The sequence below is a fragment of the Ambystoma mexicanum genome, chromosome 9, assembly GCF_040938575.1.
Source record: "Ambystoma mexicanum isolate Mex_15411 chromosome 9, UKY_AmexF1_1, whole genome shotgun sequence".
In the NCBI taxonomy this organism is placed as follows: domain Eukaryota; kingdom Metazoa; phylum Chordata; class Amphibia; order Caudata; family Ambystomatidae; genus Ambystoma; species Ambystoma mexicanum.
Genome location: NC_090931.1, coordinates 794947229 through 794966346, shown reverse-complemented (window position 1 = coordinate 794966346; position 19118 = coordinate 794947229). Strand labels below are relative to the sequence as shown.

The following is a 19118-nucleotide window of genomic DNA, read 5'->3' as shown; positions in this document are numbered from 1 at the left end:
TACCTTCTGAATGGGGGCCCCCTGCAGGGGTTGCCTGCTGTAAACACATAGTCTCAGATATGACAGGTCGCTGCCCTTGATACTGAGAGGTGGGAGCTGGCTTCAGGTTGACACAGTGCATATCAAAGGTTGTTGGGGTTTCCTGTCTCCTTTGTTAATCCTGCAGCCAGGCCCCACATGGGCCTGTTTGAATTGGTTCTATGCTCATTCATCTACCGTTTTTTAAAATATTAGCATTTTTTTATTTGGGCCCCCTAATCCCTCCTCCCCTATTATTAATTCCCTATACACCATTCCACCCAACCCCTTATATGCCCCCACCTCCCCTAATATTTTTCGAAGATTTTTTTCGGCAAAGATGTTTAGGCAAAAAGTGCAGTGGAAAAAAATGGGTGATGAATGAACATTGTACCGTTTGAATTACCTCTGATTAATATGCAAAGCTGCCACCAGCAGAGCTAACCAAGGATAGGACACATCCATGAAGCCTTTGCTAGTTCATTAGCCTAGCAATGGCAGGAGGAAAATGTTGCCCTCCCCCTTCTGAAATGCCTTGAGGTGCTCTTGACTGTCATATCCCAACTAAATTTTACCGGGTGGATGGCGCCTGTAGGCTGTGTTCACCACGGGTACACAAGTCTATGCATATGTAGTGCGGTGAGCATAGGAAAATGTGTGCGGATTAGCCCCACACATTTTCCGGAGATTCATCTATCATCATTCAATTTCTTTTAAAATTTCAAAAAACCCAGGCGAGCTCACACCCATCGTGCAGATTGTCAAATTCCTCACACTGACACATACATCAACGACCCAGCAGCCTCCGTTTACAGACAGCAAATTAAGGGACATAAATCTCTGCTGAGAAATCTTTTCAGCGTGAAACACAAGTGCAGCTCTGTTGGTTGACGTGCCTGGTAATAAATGTATCTGGGAGAAAACCGCGGGTCACAGGATTGAAACCCATAGGACCGACTCACTCTTGCATCCTCCCAGTTCGTAAAATGAATCCAAGTGAATTAGGTAATAGCAACACCTGATGTTTACAGTCCTTTCTTAACACAAGATTGTTAGCCCCAACCATGTATATAAAAAAAATTGAATTCTTATCAAACATTAGTCGGTATTACCTATATAACAGAAAATCCTTTAAAGGATATACCAGATGGTCTGACAATGGGACCAGTAGTCATCCAGAGGAAATGGTTAATACAGCTTTATGTCAATGGCTACCCGAAAGGTAGGTGCCTCCCACATCCCTCCATGCTCTATGACAGAGGTTTGCAACTTTGGGGTCTTTGCGTGTTTTGGACCAGAGCTCCCATCAACCCTAGGCAGGGCTTGGAGAGTAAAAAAAAACAGAAAATGGAGTGGCTCTATGTACCCTCAGCTCCTCAGTTGTGTTTAACAACAGTTCTATCAAGACTGAAGGAAACACAGTTAAAGTAATGGATTTAAATGACCACCATTAGTTTCAGTCATAGTCCCCCCACAGCATGCAGCTTTAGCCCCTCCCCTTTCCAATCACGCATCTTTGCACCTCTTAAGGGACATGCCCAGGACTATGTCCATGCACCCCACTCACATGACCTGTGCAGACAGCTGAGCCTGCATCAATTCATGTTTAATTGCAGAAGGCAAACGCATGTCAAGGTTTTGGGGGGGGGGAACATGCGTTATGTCCCAAGCAGTCTATTAAAATAAATAAAAGCAAACCATCGGCAGCGAAACAGCTCAGTTAGATGTGACACAGGAGTGTTACCAGCAGGGAAGTTAAAAAAAAAGATGCCCTTCCCTGCCAGCCTGGAACGGTTCTCGAGTGAAATAAACTAAGGGAAGGATGGTGGACTTAATGTGAAAGTAGTGGAACGTCGTACCCTTTAGTTCCCGCCCACTTCGGCCTCTGGCCGTACGCATTACAGTCAATGGTGATGGATTATGGATGCCAGTGTTCAACGCATCTGGAGAGCCGATGGTTGCAGACACCTACGATATGCAGTGCTCTTGTTCAGATGGCCAAGGCTGTTGCGCCTCATGCCTCATGCTCCAAAGTGGTCTCCTTGAAGCCGCAAATGCAGTGGCTCACGCAGCCCGGCAGGAGATGACAGGAGGGATGGCTGCAAACAGCCACAGAGTGCAGTGTAGGGCAGGTTCTGAGCTGGCTGGCGCATCCAGCAAGGCAGTGGGGAGGACTCAAGCAGAAACCCACTTTCTGCGAATTGAGAGCTCCATTTATAGCGAGCCAGGTGTGTGGGTGCAGTGGGGATAACCCACCCCCTTTGTGTTCTGTAAAGGGGAGCTTCCCGAATTCGCCTCAATTTCAATTTCTGAGTACTTCAATGGCAGCAGTGTGCGGTATAAAACCCACTAAAAAAAAACATAAGACACTGAAAATGAACATTAGTGCTGTCAGGGTAGGAGGAGGTTGGGGAACGCAGCATTGAAGACCCTGTACGTATATCAGGCCGGTCTGCCTCTTCCTTAGCCTGCATACCACATTACCCACCTTTGCCGGTTACAGCACGCGGATTATCCATCTACACTCTGTACGCTACATCTTCCCGCTCCCTTACTGCACATCACAACTTCCCTCTCCCTTTTTGCTGTATCTTTCCCCCACGCCTTACCATACTTACCAGGTTGCTCTCCCTTTGCCCTCAGTCCTTCCATCCCCATGTTACCTTACATGCCACACTCCTGCTTACTTTGCATACCCCACTGGTTTTTGCTCTGAGTTATGTATTTCATCCACTGTTTCGCTGCATACGGCCACTTTCCTGTATCCCCGGTATAACCCACTTTTCAGTTGTATGCTACACCTGCCCTCAAACTTTCCCTATCAACAGCACAGTTCTTACCCGAATACCATATTTTATCTCACCTTTCACTGGGTGTAATGCACATTTCTGTACCCTTGCGCTGCATGCCGTACTGCTGCGCCACTTTCACTTTGCATGCCGCCCTTCCGCCACACAGTCTGCAGCGCAAATAACTGTGTTACGGCTTGTGCCAGTCAACTTTTATCCAGAACTGGAACTAAGCATTGCATTGCGGCCTCTTCGTTCCCTTCTGGGAGTTTGGAAAATGGAAGAATACACGTTTGTGGATAACCTTGTAACACACTAGATATTTATAAAGAAGGAAAAAGAAAGTGATGTGGATGAGAAGAGGAAAAAACAACCCAAGTGACCAATCCCGGTGGACGGCTGCAGAAACAGAACTAAAAGGACTTAGCCCTTGCCTTAACAGAAATCACCTTGTAAACCCTACCACGTAGCATCAAGTGTGTCAGTAGGCTACACTTGAATATGAGCCCAAAAAACATGACGTAGTGTATTTTCATACTTTACCAAAAACGTAGATAAGAAACATTGACCATGTTCATGTGTCATGCATTAGGCAGTCCCAAGGCCCACCTCTCAGTGCGTTCATAAGCTTGAGTCATACTTCTACCTACCTTTGTGGATGTTAGCTTTCATTACTCTGTAAATGCACCTACTGTGTGGCCTAGAATAAGACGATTTCACTCCAGGGGCCAAATTACAGAAGCATTGCATCAGTGCAAGTTTAATTTTGCATGGTAATAGCACTAGGGAAAACATTTCTCTAGTGCAAAAAAAAGTATTCATTCCGTTCATTTCTGTACTAGGGCAAAATGGGCCCTAGTACTTTAAACGGAAGGGTAGCAGAGCTAGGGAAACTTGCAAAAATGCCTTGAAAGAGTGTTTCTGCTCTGGGGTAATTTTTGCCCTCGTGCTTATACCAGGAAATATTAACATTTGCACTGGTGAAAAGTTTCTGAACAATGATGCCACACAAAAAAAGGTGATGGCAGGAAGGTTTAGAATTAATCTTGACCTCTTGCGATAGCTCTGGGCAACCCTCCAGACCATCCCTCGTCAGGCTGACAAGCCATTACAGAAAAGGGAAAGACCACATGTATATCAGGCTTGGTCCCACCTCAAAGGGGCAGTCCAGCCCGAACTGCTAGGCCACAACCCTTCTGCTCGAGACCACAAGCAACCCCAGACATGTTGCAGCCTCACTGGGCGTGAATTAAGCAGCGCAAGAGATGTCAGAGCTGGAAGGTTTACAATGAATCTCAACTTCTGGCAATTGCTCTGGGCAACCCTACAGCCCATCTCTCGTCAGGCTGCTAAGCCATTACAGAAAGGGGAAGAACAATGGAGGTCCCGAGCCTGCTGGGCCAAGAGACCCAAGCTACACATCACTGATGAGGTCCAACAAGGCCAAAACATGTTTGGGGATGCTTGTGGTCTCGTGCAGAAGGGATGTGGCAAAGCAGTTCGGCTGGAGTGCCCCTGTTGGGGTGGGACCAAGCCTGATTTGCATTTGTTCTTTCCTCTTTCTGTAGTGGCTTGGCAGACTGAAGAACGATGGTCTGAGTGTTTGCCTGGAGAAAATACCAGAGGTTGAGAAGAATTCTAAACCTTCCAGTTGTCACCACTGTTGTGTTTTACAATGATGGCAGCCAGAGAAAAGCTCAATACACTGGTTCAGGGCATGTCTGCCTTCTTAAGAAAACGCTTTAAAGAAACTTTGCATTTGCTCACAAAAAACCAAGTGTTTCTAAAACTTCAAGCCTGTAGAAGCAATTAAAACCTGTCATTATTTAATCAAAGGTTTAATGGAAAATAGTAAAAATAATAACGTTTCTAATATTTCATCTCACACTCATTCAGAAAAAGCACTGTAATAAAACGCTGCTCTGGTTCACCGCCATGCCGTCTTTTTGTCTATTGTAATAGATTGTCTGAAAGTTATGTAGGCATGGCGGTCAAGATATTACAAAAGACAAAAAGACGATTAGATAATACACAGCAACGACTGGGGAAGAAACAAAAATGGCCACCACAGCCTTAGCGGATGGTAGAACAGGTCTCTGCCAAGCGGTGACCCATCCCAGGAGCTCTGCTTCACCAGCATAAGGGGGAAAGCTTCAGGGTTCCGGTGGCCAGTTCCCCACAGCGGCAACTGACACAACATTTAAGGTGGTAGTGATTTTGGTCCCTTTGACCTATTAGAAGCTGCTAGAAGATGCACCCATGAGACCTTGTCATTGGCCAGGACTTTCAGAGGTGAGGAACAAGACTCTTATATGAACGATCATATCACAATTGTGTCCAGCTAGAGTTGCACGATGGCTCCATGTCATGAGGGACGCCATACTCCACTCCAGTGCTTTGCTTTTTTTTTGCGGTTGACTCTAGCATACTCATCACGCCAGCCTGTTCTACCCATATTATGCGCGGCAACAGGCCCTCAAGGTAAGCTTGCTCTTACCCCTTTTTTACCCTTAGTTGCTCCACAACTCCATATGGCTTAATACAGCCTCCATGTCCTTCCTACTTCCACAGCAATGGCCACTTCTAGGACCTCTAAAATCGTCCAGTGTACTGCTGACACTGCCACTCCCTGAGCCACTGCGCTCCGAAGTTCCGGTAAGCACCGGTGCTTCATGTATTGATACCTCTACCTGTGCTAGTTTTCAACGAATGTGCCCACTCCTATAACACCCCTTCTGTTTATTTCAACAGACCTCACAAGATACTTCCCGCCTTGGAATATCGCGTCCTGATGAAGGCCACACCATCAGAGCTCATCGAAGCTCACTTTCTGGCCAAAACACTGTCGTGTTGACTGTTATATTGTCTGCGTTGTCCTTGTTCAACCCCTCATTGTTTTGATGTATATGTGCTGACTAACACATGCTATCACCTCACTAAATCCACTGGTTTCCTTCCCAAGGACCACTCAGTGGATGTGTAAGCATTGAAAAGACGTTACAAATATTTGAAATTTGTCACTCACAAACTGGTTACTACTATACCTTAAAAATGTGTAAATACTGTTGTATCTTGTGTTACTCTCTATCAAGTGTATCGAAAAACACGTAAACTGCAGTTTTATTAAAAATCTAACTGCAGAACCCAGAACTGTCCTGATATATTTTTGTCAGAATTCATTCACAGTTACTTGTACACACTTACCAAGGTGTAACCCCCATAGGTGTGTGTTCACCCTTCGTTAATCAGCCAGGTATCCTATGACCTTGCTCAATTTTGCTCTTTAGTACAGTTCCCCACACCGGCAACTGACACAGCATTTAAGGTGGTAGTGATTTTGGTCCCTTTGACCTATTAGAAGCTGCTAGAATATGCACCCATGAGACCTTGTCATTGGCCAGGACTTTCAGAGGTGAGGAGCAAGACTCTTTCTTATATGAACGATCATATCACAATAGTGTCCAGCTAGAGTTGCACGATGGCTCCATGTCATGAGGGACACCATACTCCACTCCAGTGCTTTGCTTTTACAATACCTTTCCTTCAGTCTACTTTATTCATTCAAGGGACCAAACACTACAACGCCCAGCAGGCAATTGCACCGAGCAGTCACACAATTCAGCTATGGGTTAAGTGACTGCTGGGGCACGCCCTAATTTTCCCTATCCAGATTATAGAATTTGTAGTAGTTCTATAGCAACAACCGCATAAGGGCTAATGGTCACAATGTACTAGACTCATAGGCTTGGCCCCCTTCTGTGATGGCACAGACGGACTAGAAACTATGAAATGAAAGCTGCCCAATATGAATGCCAGTGGTTACAATTGCTCCAAAGCTTTTCAGTTGTTCATTGTAACCAAACAAATCCCTCCTGAGTAGTAGTGACTCATGGCAAGGGGCACTCACACCTGACAACGCGCCCTTACGTCCGCGGGTTGCAAAATTATTTTGATAGGTTGGTCATTTTCTCCCACTAATGGATGACCTCTAGGTAGCATTTCACGTATTTGTGACGAGGCGAGTGAGGAGGAAGTTAGGACCTGTCCATTTAATAATGCTTATTATGGAAACATAGTTAAAAAAAATCGAAGAAAAAATAACAGCCAGCAGATGACTTGAGTCGGTAGTATAACTCAGCATTGAATGTGACATTTTCAAATGGAAGGCAGTCTGCATTCAGTCTGGCGTTTAGGTGAGGTTGCGGTATAATGAAGCGGTGCACCATTTGATCGGATGTGGCTGGGCCAACATCGCACTGAGCGTCCGCAAGCGGTGCAAGTTATTTTTCTACTGTTTGAAAGATATTAAGAGGCGTATTCTTCACCGCCGAAGCTTAAATGTTGCACTGGAAACAATGTAAAGGCGCCGTAGACAATAACTGTAAACTGTTTCAGTGGCAGCAACAAAAAAAACGATAATTCAGAGGTTTTCGTGAATACCCTACGCGCGATTCAGCCGTCGGTTCTTTTCTGCTTATAACACTGCTCATAGCAATACGCAGAGGATGTGAGGCCGCAATAGCTGTCACCTGCAAAGTGTGACTCCAGCAGACCCCACACCAGTGCACGGTCTGAGTACATATAATCCAGATCAATGGTAGACCACATAAATGGGGGAGGGGCAGCAACCGTTGTAACCACATGAACAAGTAGTCAGTCTTTCTTTATAAAGAAAAATAAACGCACAAAACAACAGCCGACGATTTTGCGCGGGTACCACCAATATTAGGCTAAACCGACCCACATAGGACTTACGTCGACAATGGTGTAGAGCAAAGTGTGCGATTTTAACTTTCGGTGGATTTTTCGTTTCACTCCGAGATTTAAGTCTGACAGGCCTGCGGTTGCGAGGGGCGGGGAGGTCTCCACATGTCAGCGAGCGGTGGCCGCGGCGGCTCTGCTAGCGCGAGGGGAGGAGGGTGTGAAGGGAAGGGCGGGCGGAGGGAGGGAGCCCGGCTCTGCGGGGCCTCGGGCCGGCGAGCGGGAGGCTCGCTGCGTGTGCAGCCCGGCGCCTGTCTGCGGCGCGCGGACACGTCGCCTCCTCGCCTTCACTGCTCAGGCGAGCGAGCCTGACGGGATTGATTCTCCATTAGCCGCGCAGTCAGAAGCGGCTCATTCTCCAGCAGCCCCCTCCCCCCCACCACCACCACCACAAGCACCCCACACAAAACGGGAAACTCGTCAAGAAAAGGAAAAAAGCAGAAGCCGCGTTCGGCTGAAAGGACTTCAGAGTCGGCTGTGTAGCGCGCAGAGCCGCGGCCGCAGCACTCCCACCACAGCGCAGAGGCGCTCGAGGCGCGGGAGAATCACTGCCGCGCGCCGGTGGCGTTTTCCCTCGTTTTTTTCTTTCTGTGGTACGAGATGCGGGGTGCCCCTGACAAGTCGGCGAGCTGTGGAGTTCGGCAAGATTTATACAAGCCGTAAGGGGCGCGCACACTGGAATAATACACTCAAAACACATGCATGACATGTATGCATCATGCCTTAGCTCAGGGTGGCAGATGAGTAGCTCGGAACCAAAATATATTTTCTAAGTGACAGGAACACGGACATACTCTTCATTCCTCAATATTACATCATATTTGCGTCATAACTACAATAAACCAACTGTAAGCGCGCAGGCTATTTCATCAAGCGCTGTTTTATTTATTTATTTTTGGTTACAAAACAGCTGCGTGTTTTAAAAAAAATATGTTTTGGTTCACTGCCCAGAAAATATGTTATTTTCATACTACAAACGAGTGACAGATTTGATTTCCGAGCTCCGGCGCCATATGCATGCCTGGAAAAGAATACCAGCCTCGCGCAGTGTTTTGCGTAGCGATCCGCCTGAGAGGCGGCTGGTGATGCCGTCTGTGGCGGCCGGGGATGCACTGGAATGCGGCGCACAGGCGGCGTCGCCGCCGCCCTCACACACCGACGCCGCCTCATGAATGCCGCTTTAGCGCGAGTTTTGGGAGGCTTCCTGGAGCCTCTGGAAGTGGGCTACCAGGGAGTCTAGTCTCGGAAGCTAAGCAAAAGTTGGTCCAGAGAGAGCCCTGCCAGACTTCTGGCGTAGCTCCGAAGTTGAAAGCCAGGGGCAGCTTGTGTGTGTGTGTATACTAGTGCCCGAGGGCCCCAGCGCATGCCCATGCCTCAGGGAGAGATACTTACAGTGGCACCAGCCCAGGTGGCAGCACCAGTGCAGGCGGAAGCACTTTCCGTGGCTGTGCGTGGCGCACATGGAGAGCCCGTCGCAGGGCTGGAAGTCCGGCCGCCCGGCGCAGCTGCGCGCCAGCGCTTGCGCCTCGTCCACTTTCTCGCTCTTGGGCGGCTTGAGGGCGACCGCGGCAGTCATCCTCCTCCCGGCAGCGGAGAGAGAGCCAGGGGTCCACTCCCAGCGAGCCCTGGAGCAGGGGGTGGCGTCCTCTGAGCGAGCCCTGGGTGCGGGCGAGGGTCCTCCCCAGCCTGCAGATGTGGGGCCTCTTCTAGGCGAGGCCGGCAGGGGGCAGTCGGGCGAGCGGGGTCTCTGGAGATCCACAGGCGACTAGCTCTTCAGCAGGGGACCCCGGGGGGACGGTGCGAGCCCAGCGGAGTGGCGGCTCCTCCCCGGAGAGCCCCGCGGTGCGGAAGGGCTCCTTCTCCAGGGACCCAGAAGGGCGAGTGGTAGCGAGGTTGGCAGCTCTCTGTCACTGGCGGCAGCAGCAGCAGCAGCAGCTGAGACAGGCACAGAGAGCCCACCCTCCGGAGATGGCATCAGATGATGCGTGCGGTCACTCGGGGACCCCCAGCGCCGGATGTCAGTCGAGGCTCTGGACCCGCCCAAGTGTGGGAGCCGCCCGCTGCCCACCCCACAGCCCCGGAACCCGACACGCCATGGCCGGCCTGCTCAGCCCCTTAGCTGCCTGCGCTCAGGCAGCGCCGCCCCTCTCCCACCCCACGGTGCCAGGGCAGGGTCTGCCTGACCCCGCTGGAGTCTCCCTCAGGGATCAGCACTGCGGTTGAACCTGTCTGTGCCCGACCGCTTCATTACCCGGACAGGGAACCGCTACTCCCCCTCCCCCCCCCAGGAATGGAATTCACCCCTGACCCTCAAACGTCCCTGAGGGATACACATATCACAACGCAGACACAGTAGGAATATTTATGTCGTTTGCCCCCCCATTATTTGCAACGGATCTCCAATGCGGCCACTGGCTTTAAAAGACGCTGAAAACTGTTTCCAATTCAACTTGCTTCGGCCCACAACAGGGGGACCAGAAAAAGCCCACAATAAGGGCAGTGTTTTAGTTGTGGCAGTGCCCAGTCCAGTAGCAAATAAGGGAAAGCTGGGACCACAGCACAGGAACACTTTAAGAAATAAAGACGTCTCGCGTTGGGGCGCCGAGGGGGGGGGGAAGGGGGCTTGATTTTATGGGCACCACCATCTCAGACGGTGACCGACAGGGGCGGGTATGGCATTCATCTCAGGATCCACTTGCGCTAGTATTCATATGTAGGTGAAACATGACTTTGGCCCTCATTACGACCCTGGCGGAAATCGTGGTGCAATATGCACCATGGAGCACGGCGGAAAGCTGCCGATACCGCCATGGGGGTTGGCGGATTTACCGCCCCATTCCGACCTTGGCGGGGCGGTAAATCCCCATTCCCCATTTTACCCTTCCCCATTCCCATTTTTGCCCCATAGGGTATAATGGGAGTGGGGAAGGCGTTAATTACGCCACCGTAAAATACGGTGGCGTAATTAACAACAAGGTCCCGTAGCGCCATGGATTTCTCCGCCCGGAAAAACCAGGCGGAAAACGCTCCATGGCGCTACGGGAACTCGTAGTAGGGCGGACGGGTCCGCCGCGAATACCGCTGGCGTAGACCCACTCCGCCAGGGTCGTAATGAGGGCCATTTAGGGAAAATGGCAATTTGACAGCAGCAGGACAAGGGCCCTCATTACGACCCTGGCGGAAATCGCGGTGCTAAATGCACCGCGGAGCACGGCGGAAAGCTGCCGATAGCGCCATGGAGGATGGCGGATTTTCCGCCCCATGCCGACCTTGGCGGGGCGGTAAATCCCCATCCCCCATTTTACCCTTCCCCATTCCCATTTTTGCCCCATAGGGTATAATGGGAGTGGGGAAGGCGTTAATTGCGCCACCGCAAAATACGGTGGCGTAATTAACATCAAGGTCCCGTAGCGCCATGGATTTCTCCGCCCGGAAAAACCAGGCGGAAAACGTTCCATGGCGCTACGGGAACTCGTAGTAGGGCGGACGGGTCCGCCGCGAATAACGCTGGCGTAAACCCACTCCGCCAGGGTCGTAATGAGGCCCAAGATGTTTGTGGGGTAGCATTTCAAAATATTTGGGGGTTTCCTTACCTAGCGCTGGGAAAACCCCACTTGAGGTAGCTGTGAGTGCATAGATTACAGTGGCCAAACGTGCGTGCCATCAACCCTCTCTGCGGCATACATCTATGGTAAAGTCCTAGATAAAGCAATGAATGGAGGGGGTGAATAGCTGCAGATTATCACTGGCTAAGTTTATGGACCTCTGAGAGCAGAACAAAGAAAGGCAGCCAGCAGAGGGAGTCTGAGAAGCAAAACTATGAATGTTTACTTTACGAAAAGCTGTTATTAATCTTTCTTTGTGAGCAAGGTGCTAATGTAGTCAAAACCTGGGGTAGAAAGGCAACAACGTGATAAGTACTGGTATGCTGCTGGATACTGAAAGGCCAGGTGGAGTGGATCGTTCGACGTAATGCGAGTGCTAGAAAGTGCATATTAAATCTACTGAATATAAGTTGTATCTGCTGTATGATACGTCTGCCAAGATGTGGGCAGTGGCTGAGAGCCCCAGAGTCTCACAGCCCATTTCAACTGAATGGCAGGGATAGTAAATTGGCCCATCATTGCCCGGCACTCTTCAACTCTAGTTGTATAAATACGTGAACTCACACACAGGGGGGTCGCTATAATGTGCGTGCTCTGATTGCTATCCACTTTTTAGTATTTTACCAAATAATTGAAGACCTGTGGGTGAACATTGACCTACTTGATAGACAAGCATGCTGAACAAAGAAAGGCCTGGCAAGAGGCAAACCCCAACCAGAGGCATTGCTAGGGGGGGCTGAGGGGCCTATAGCCCCGGGTCTTTTGGTTGTAGGCCCAGATAGAAGCTCAGGTGCTACAACCAAAATTCTACCTAGCTCCGAGTCCCGCCAGTCCCGACATTAGCTTAGCCCCTGATCTTTTCCAGACCTAGCAACACCCCTCCCCAAAACCACACCTCCAGAACAGCTCCCCTCTCCTGTTAAGGTTTTGGGGCAAACAGTTTAATGAACATTCATCTACCAGCCCTTCATTTTTAAAAACATTTTTATTATTAAGTATATATGGTTTTTAATAACCTTTTATGCATTTGTTACTTCAATTCCTCTATACAATTAGCATACATTTACAATTTTCAAATTATTTAACAATCACAAATAAACATTCACACATATCCCCTCAACAATCTAAAATCGTAAAATCGGATAATACATCACATTACTATTTCATGTTAAGCATTGCTTGCCTCGGCTACTAATTCCCTATATCATATCACATATAACTGCAAACTGTTCATAATAGTCTAAAATCCATTGATAAAAACTTCACAATGTCATTTATATACACCCTTAATAAAGTGCACAAGTGCGATAATGTGCTTATTGGTACTCGAGAACAACAAAATTCACAAGGATTCAGCACGATTGACTACTAAGTCGACTAAGCTTTCGGTCTCTAAGAGGGTTTACTTTCTTACATTCCACAACCAGGTGTTTCCAAGACACTTTATTATTCTTGCATAAGCGACAGTGTCTATCTTCACCAGTTAAGTCTCGCCTAGGACTGACAGCATCTAAGGTTCATAATATATTGAACCTAACAGGCCGATTCATTGAATTAATGTGCGCTGAAAATTTCTGCGCAAGCGTGCGAAAGCATTTGAATCACAAGTGCGAAAATCGCTGTGAAACCCGCGCACAGTGATTCATGGAAGTCCGTGCGTGTGTAAATCCATGGATGTGCGCTAAAATCCTGAGTGGCGCACGCGGGCGCACACGTCATCAAACAGCATGCGCTACGCGCACAGCGAAAGCGCACCTAGCGCAGCGCACACAACAAAAGTAGGCGGAACACGGGGCGTAACACGCGGAATGGGGAACAACGCGTGAAAATGTGGGCGTTATGGGGAAGTACAGGAGGCAAATGCGCGGAACGCACACACGCGCGCCTACAACACGTATTCATGGAATCAAACGGGGTTAACGCGTGTGCCAAAAAAGACGTGCTAATCCAGAAACACGTACGCCAGCAGGCATACGTGGACCCGCGCAGCATAAAAGTGCACGCAAACAACAAACAAGCTCAGACGCTTCGATGAATATACCGTTCCTCACAGCAGTGGTCGTGGGATACCGCAGGAGGAGGAGGAGGATAGTCAGGGCCAGAATTTTTACACCCAGAACCTGCCTTTTTGGGATGCCTGATGACCAGGTGTATGGGAGGTACAGGTTTCCACCTCACATAATACTAGACCTGGTGAGTGAGTGGGAGGATGACCTCACATCACCCACCCTGTGCTCCCAAGCACTGAGCCCCTTGGAAAAGGTGCTCAATGTACTGCACTTCTTGGCTACTGGGTAATTTCAGCGGACAAGTGCCATAGTGGGGGGAGTGTCACAGGCCACGCAGTCACGCTGCCTACACCAGGTCTTGGCCATCATGACCGCACGCCCCTCAGTCCGCAGGCACATATACCTGCCCAGAACACCTGCAGAAAGGCAGGCTGTTGTCCAGGATTTTTACGGGGTGGCACACTTCCCCGAAGTGCTAGGTGCCATTAATTGCACCCATGTGGCTCTACGTCCTCCCAGGGCATAAGAGCACATCTATAGAAACCACAAGCACTGGCATTCCATCAACGTGCAGGTAGTATGTGATACCAAGGGAATCATCACCTCAGTATATGCCAACTATCCAGGGTCCACCCATGACAGTTTCATATACAGAATGTCAACCCTAAATCGGGACCTAGAAGCTGTACGGCATGGCGATACATGGCTGCTTGGTGAGTATAAATGCCACTGCACATGCATGCATGTCAGATACTGAGTAATGTCACAACCCCACTAATGATACCCATCATCACCTCCCCAGGGGACAGTGCCTACCCTCTGAGCACCCACATGATGACACCAATTCGGAACCCCACCATACCACCCGAGGTAAAATACAACACAGCCCATATTGCAACCCGTGACATAGTGGAGCGCACATTTGGAGTGCTCAAGTCACGCTTTCGCTCCCTTGACCGTTCTGGTGGGCAGCTGCTATACGCTTCCCCAGTAGTGTGCAGGATCATAGTTGCAGCATGTGTCCTGCACAATGTTGCAACACGCCGGGGCCTGGCGGTGAACATGCTGGTGCCCCCACATCCCCAACCACATGCACGGCCGCTTCGCATGGGAGGGGAAAGGGCACGGGGTGAGGCAGCCCGTACGCAGCTGGTGGCTAATTACTTCACCTAAAATCACACCCCTGTAGAGCGCACACAGCCCTGGCACATACCAGCTGACACTCAATGATGATGACATAAGGGACAGTCAACTGTCACAACCATACCAGCCTTAGATTGGTCACCTGGAAGTGTTACATTGTGTGCATCCCTACCTACCCAAAGACAACCAATGCTGTGTCATTAAAAGACATACATTCATGCTGCATGAATGACTACCCCTAGCAAAATACAACATGAAAATAGCGCCATGTCACCCAACCCCTCCCCATCTCCACCACCCAACACACCATGGCATGCTATGCAATGTGAAAGCAAACAAAGCAATGCACAAGACCTGACACAAGTGTCACAAAGTGCACTGTCCCATATGGAAACAGCCCACAGACAATATGCTCCCAGTAATCAATAACAAACAGCACACATGACCAAATACTTACCGCCAACACAATACATCAACACAGCATGAAACATTGTAAAAACATGACAGTATAAAATCAAAGTAGTGGTAGTCTTACAACCTGAATAAGCCAGCACATCGACCCCTTCCAACTGCAGAGTGTTGCTGCCACGCAAATGTGTCAGTGTACTGCATACAATATGAACTCCATCTGCAAAGGAGATGGCCTTGTGAAGACATGAAGAAGGTACCTGCAAAGTTTGAGGAAGACATGGATGCACAAGCACTTATCAATACACCATGCAGTGTTCAATACAACAACAATACCCACTAGGGATGTCCACACAGTATTGACTACAGACTGCCCCCACAGTTCATGGGAGCCCAATGTCACAGTGTAAGTCACTGTCACTTGGTCACACCCTTTGCAAGCCCATGGAAACGGGAAGCAGGAGGGGTGTGTGTGTCACGAACCCAAGCATCTAACCCAAACTCAGGACAAGCCTGCATGTGCCCAGCCGGAATACACAGTGGATGCCCATGGGAGCCACACAAGGCAACACACTGTAAAAAAAATAAATAAATAAAATCAAAAATGGCCATGTGGGGACCGGGGAGGCCACCCAGGAGGTTCGAGGTCAGGGTGCACACCAACACCCACCTGCATGGATATTGGGGAAAAAAATACCTCCAGGGGCTCATGGCCTGCATGGCTATGCCATTGCGGGAGAACTGCTGTCGGTCTCTTCACCCTCTGCTGCTGCATCAGGAGGTGGTGGTGCAATGGGAGGCAGCCCACGCAAAGCCCTGGTATGGTCCTCCATGGCAGCAAGCATGCAGGTCTGGAAGGTCTGATTCTGGAGGATGATACTGCAGAGATCCTCATGCAGCACCTCACGGGTTGCCTGCATTTCTGCACGCATGGCCTCGCGTGATGCCCGGATCTCCTCACGGGTTGCCTGGAGCTCAGCTGAGAGCGAACGTGTGAGCTGCTCCAGCTGCTGTTCTGCCCTAAAATTTCGGGAAGCCTCAAGTTCTAGCAGAGTCTCCCTGATGTTATGGAGTTATGTTATGGCCCTGTGACTCTATTGATATGACTTCGCGCAGAGTCTCCAGTGTCGTCCGTCAGTCCCTGTTGGACGCCAACATGTCTTCCCTGTGTGATTGGCAAATGGAGTCTGTTGCCTGCTGTTGTTGCTCCATCTGCCTTTCAGGGGGGATAATGGAAGTGACCACCCTTCCCATTGCCTGAGCCATCATTTCAACTGATGCTGCCTGTTGGGTTGCCATACCGTACATGGAGTTTCCCCATACAGTATTGCCTGGTGGCGCACGGTCACCGCGTCGGCGGGCACCACACCTGTTTGGGGCAAGGCGATCTGCACCTTGCTGTGCTGGCACTGCCTGAGGCTGCAGGACTGCATTCCCCCTCTGATCTGCTGGCCCAGGCACAGGATCAGATGTTGTGGAGTGTGACCCTGCATCCGTAACCACCAAAAGCGGACCTACCAAAACTCACATCTCCATAGAGGGTTCTACCCCTGGTGCAGGTGGGTTGGACAGAACAGAATCCCTGCCAGAAGCACTCACCTGCGACAGCACATAAGTCTCTTCATCCGATTCAGCACCTGAATAGAGGTCTGGGGAGGTGCACCCAGAGGCACCCCTGGACTTTATGGTCTGCATTAACAAAGGGTTTTCACCCACCACCACACCACGTCCTCCACTGGTGCTCGGTCGTGGCTGAGATCCCTCCTGGGTCTGCACCATCTCCTCAACCTCACCAGCATCAAGTGCGTCATCACCTGCAAAAACATGAAATACAACAAATGCAAACAGGCATGAGCACCATAGCACACGCATAGGCCTGACAAGACAGAGATCCTGTACATGATTTACACATGTCCCACATGACTATAACCCTGGCATGCATGCACTGTCAATGAGTTGGAAGGGGAGTGAAAAAGCAGATACTGAGGACACCAAGATGGAAAAGCAACACACTTGCTGCATGGTGGGTAGAACTGGCATCACACATTAGCCTGTGAGTGGCATGTCCAATACACATACATGACACATGCCAGCACACAGATGGTATGTAGCATAGCCATGGTACATTAGACAACTACAGCGATATGTCAGTGAATGAGTACTGTCACCCATCCATGTGAGATGGACATGATGAGATGAAAAATGCTAAACAGTGTGGCAAAAGATGCATGTGCCACACACTGAAACACATCCAGTGTACAACAATACAGTGATTGTAGGCAGATGTACACATCAATGGTTGGTCACTTTAACATGACAGCGAACAACTATCATGTTCCTCATTCAAACAGGCCCCAAAAATTAATGTGAGCAGGCCAATACTCAATCAGCCTGAATGGTCTAATCATTTACATAACAAGGCAACAAATGTGGGCCAATGTGGGGTGTAATCAATGACAGAAGCATGTCACATATGTGGCATTAGGGCTGAAAAATGTGCAGCAAAAGTGGGAGAATTGAAACAATCAGCCAGAATGAACACTGAAAAAATCTGAACAATGTTGTTGCAAGATGACAGGTCAAAGGCAACTGCAGGAATATGGTGCTAATTGGCTACTGTGGGCAGAAGGGATACTGTCATACCCAAATCCAATCTATTGGAGTAAGCACATGGGTGACCCATACCACTCTGGAGTACACACCCTCACCTGGCACTCAATCAGAACCCGTCACCCAAACAACATACACATGGATTACACACACATGAATGGGCACTCACCGGACAATGCGTCATAATCAGGTAGGTCTCCCACGCCTTGGATCTGTTCCTCTGTGATGAAGGTTCTAGCAAGAGACTCATGTTCAGTGAGTTGGTTGTCCTCTGGTGGAGACCCACCGCCAGTCACCAGAGTAGAGGCATGATTTGAGGCCAGCTTGTTCTTTGCTCTGCGTTTCAGGTCATTCCAACGCTTGAAATGACCTGAAACGCATCAGCTGTGTGCCTCACAAATCCAGGGGCACTAATGTGGTCAGCGATGGTCTGTCAGTGTGCCCTACGTTGACCAGGTGTGGTCTTGCACCCTGCAGTCACCACCATTTCGCAGCTATGTTCCGACACATAGGCCACAAGTGCATCAAGTTCAGCGTCATTAAAGCTAGGATTCCTCGACGTGCCGGAGTGTGTAGCCGTGTCTGGGGTCTCAGCCTGTAGTGCCAGAGCACCCTTCTTCTTCTTTTTCAAAGGTTGTGCGGATCCTGAGTGGCTTACGGCGCTCTGGTCAGTAGGGGCAGAAGCGCCGGTAGACTGTGTACTAGGAGTGTGCGAAGGCACAATGACCATAGGTCTTGGTGCAGGCATTGGCTGCAGGGTAATGTTGGCAGGGGCAACGTCAGTCTGATGGACCTGGACCGACACTGTCCCGGCTGGGAGACTCAGAGCTGGGGTGCATAGAGCTGCAGCTGCCCCTTCAGCCTCCCACCCTGCCTATATGGGGCAGCAGATGACATTGCTGCCCCAGATCCACGTGGCCTGGTGACAACAACTTGCACCGCCACACGTGGCTTAGACTTGCTGACCTGGAAGTCAGCCTGGGAGTCTTCCTGTGCCGGTTCAGGTGCCACAATGGGCCGGTCCAACAAGGGCTGAGCTGGGATGGTGTCAGCTATGTTTTCCACAACCATGGGACGGTGGGGCATGGGTGTCCCTGATTAGTCCTCCACACATGGGGGTCTAGGGGCACCCTGCAAATCCTGGCCACGTCCCCTACTGCACCCACCACGCCCACCTTTTGAAGGTCAGCCACCTTTGCCCCCCTTACCGCTTTGTCGCCTCCCAACCATGGCACTGATGTTGTTGTGCGTATGGGTGTAGCAGTAAACTATTGTCCTGGGCAATTGGGGGTGAAAGGGGTAGCGTACTAGATGGAATTCGTACCCTAGTGCTCTAGCAAGGCTGTCTGTGACCCCTGGGGGAAGATGATGGGTCATGCAATGCACAGGCACCACGAAAACAAATTTGAACGTGCACGCAACCCCTCGTAGACCACATGCGTGGAAAAATGAACCCACACTACGCTGTGGCATCCAGAAACACAAAAATAAGGGTACGCGTAATACACGCAGCCTACAATGACCTCTGAAGGGGTACGCGACACACGGGGCAAGCACCGTTGGTAAATACGTGTGCGACTCACCGTATGCCTGGGAAAAGAACGTGAAAAAGACGCACGTGTGCACGTTGGCAACACCCCCATCAAAAGAAGAAGTGTACGCTGTCTGAGGAAACAGGACAAAAGAAGAAGTGAACGCTGTTTGAGGAAACCGGCCAACCAAAAAATGTAATGCTGTTCGAGGTAACAGGGAGTACGAACTTGAAACGCTGTGAA

At 49.9% G+C, this 19118-nt stretch overlaps 1 protein-coding gene across 1 annotated transcript in view; it reads right to left on the bottom strand.

The window, feature by feature from the left end:
* Positions 1-9682, bottom strand: part of C9H3orf70 (chromosome 9 C3orf70 homolog) — a 167841-nt gene extending 158159 nt beyond the window's left edge. Inside the window, exon 1 of the mRNA XM_069615742.1 lies at positions 8961-9682. Within this exon, the coding sequence (XP_069471843.1) occupies positions 8961-9144 (184 nt within the window). The 5' untranslated portion in view covers positions 9145-9682. The remainder of the gene's footprint in view (positions 1-8960) is intronic.
* Positions 9683-19118: the final 9436 nt, after the last annotated feature.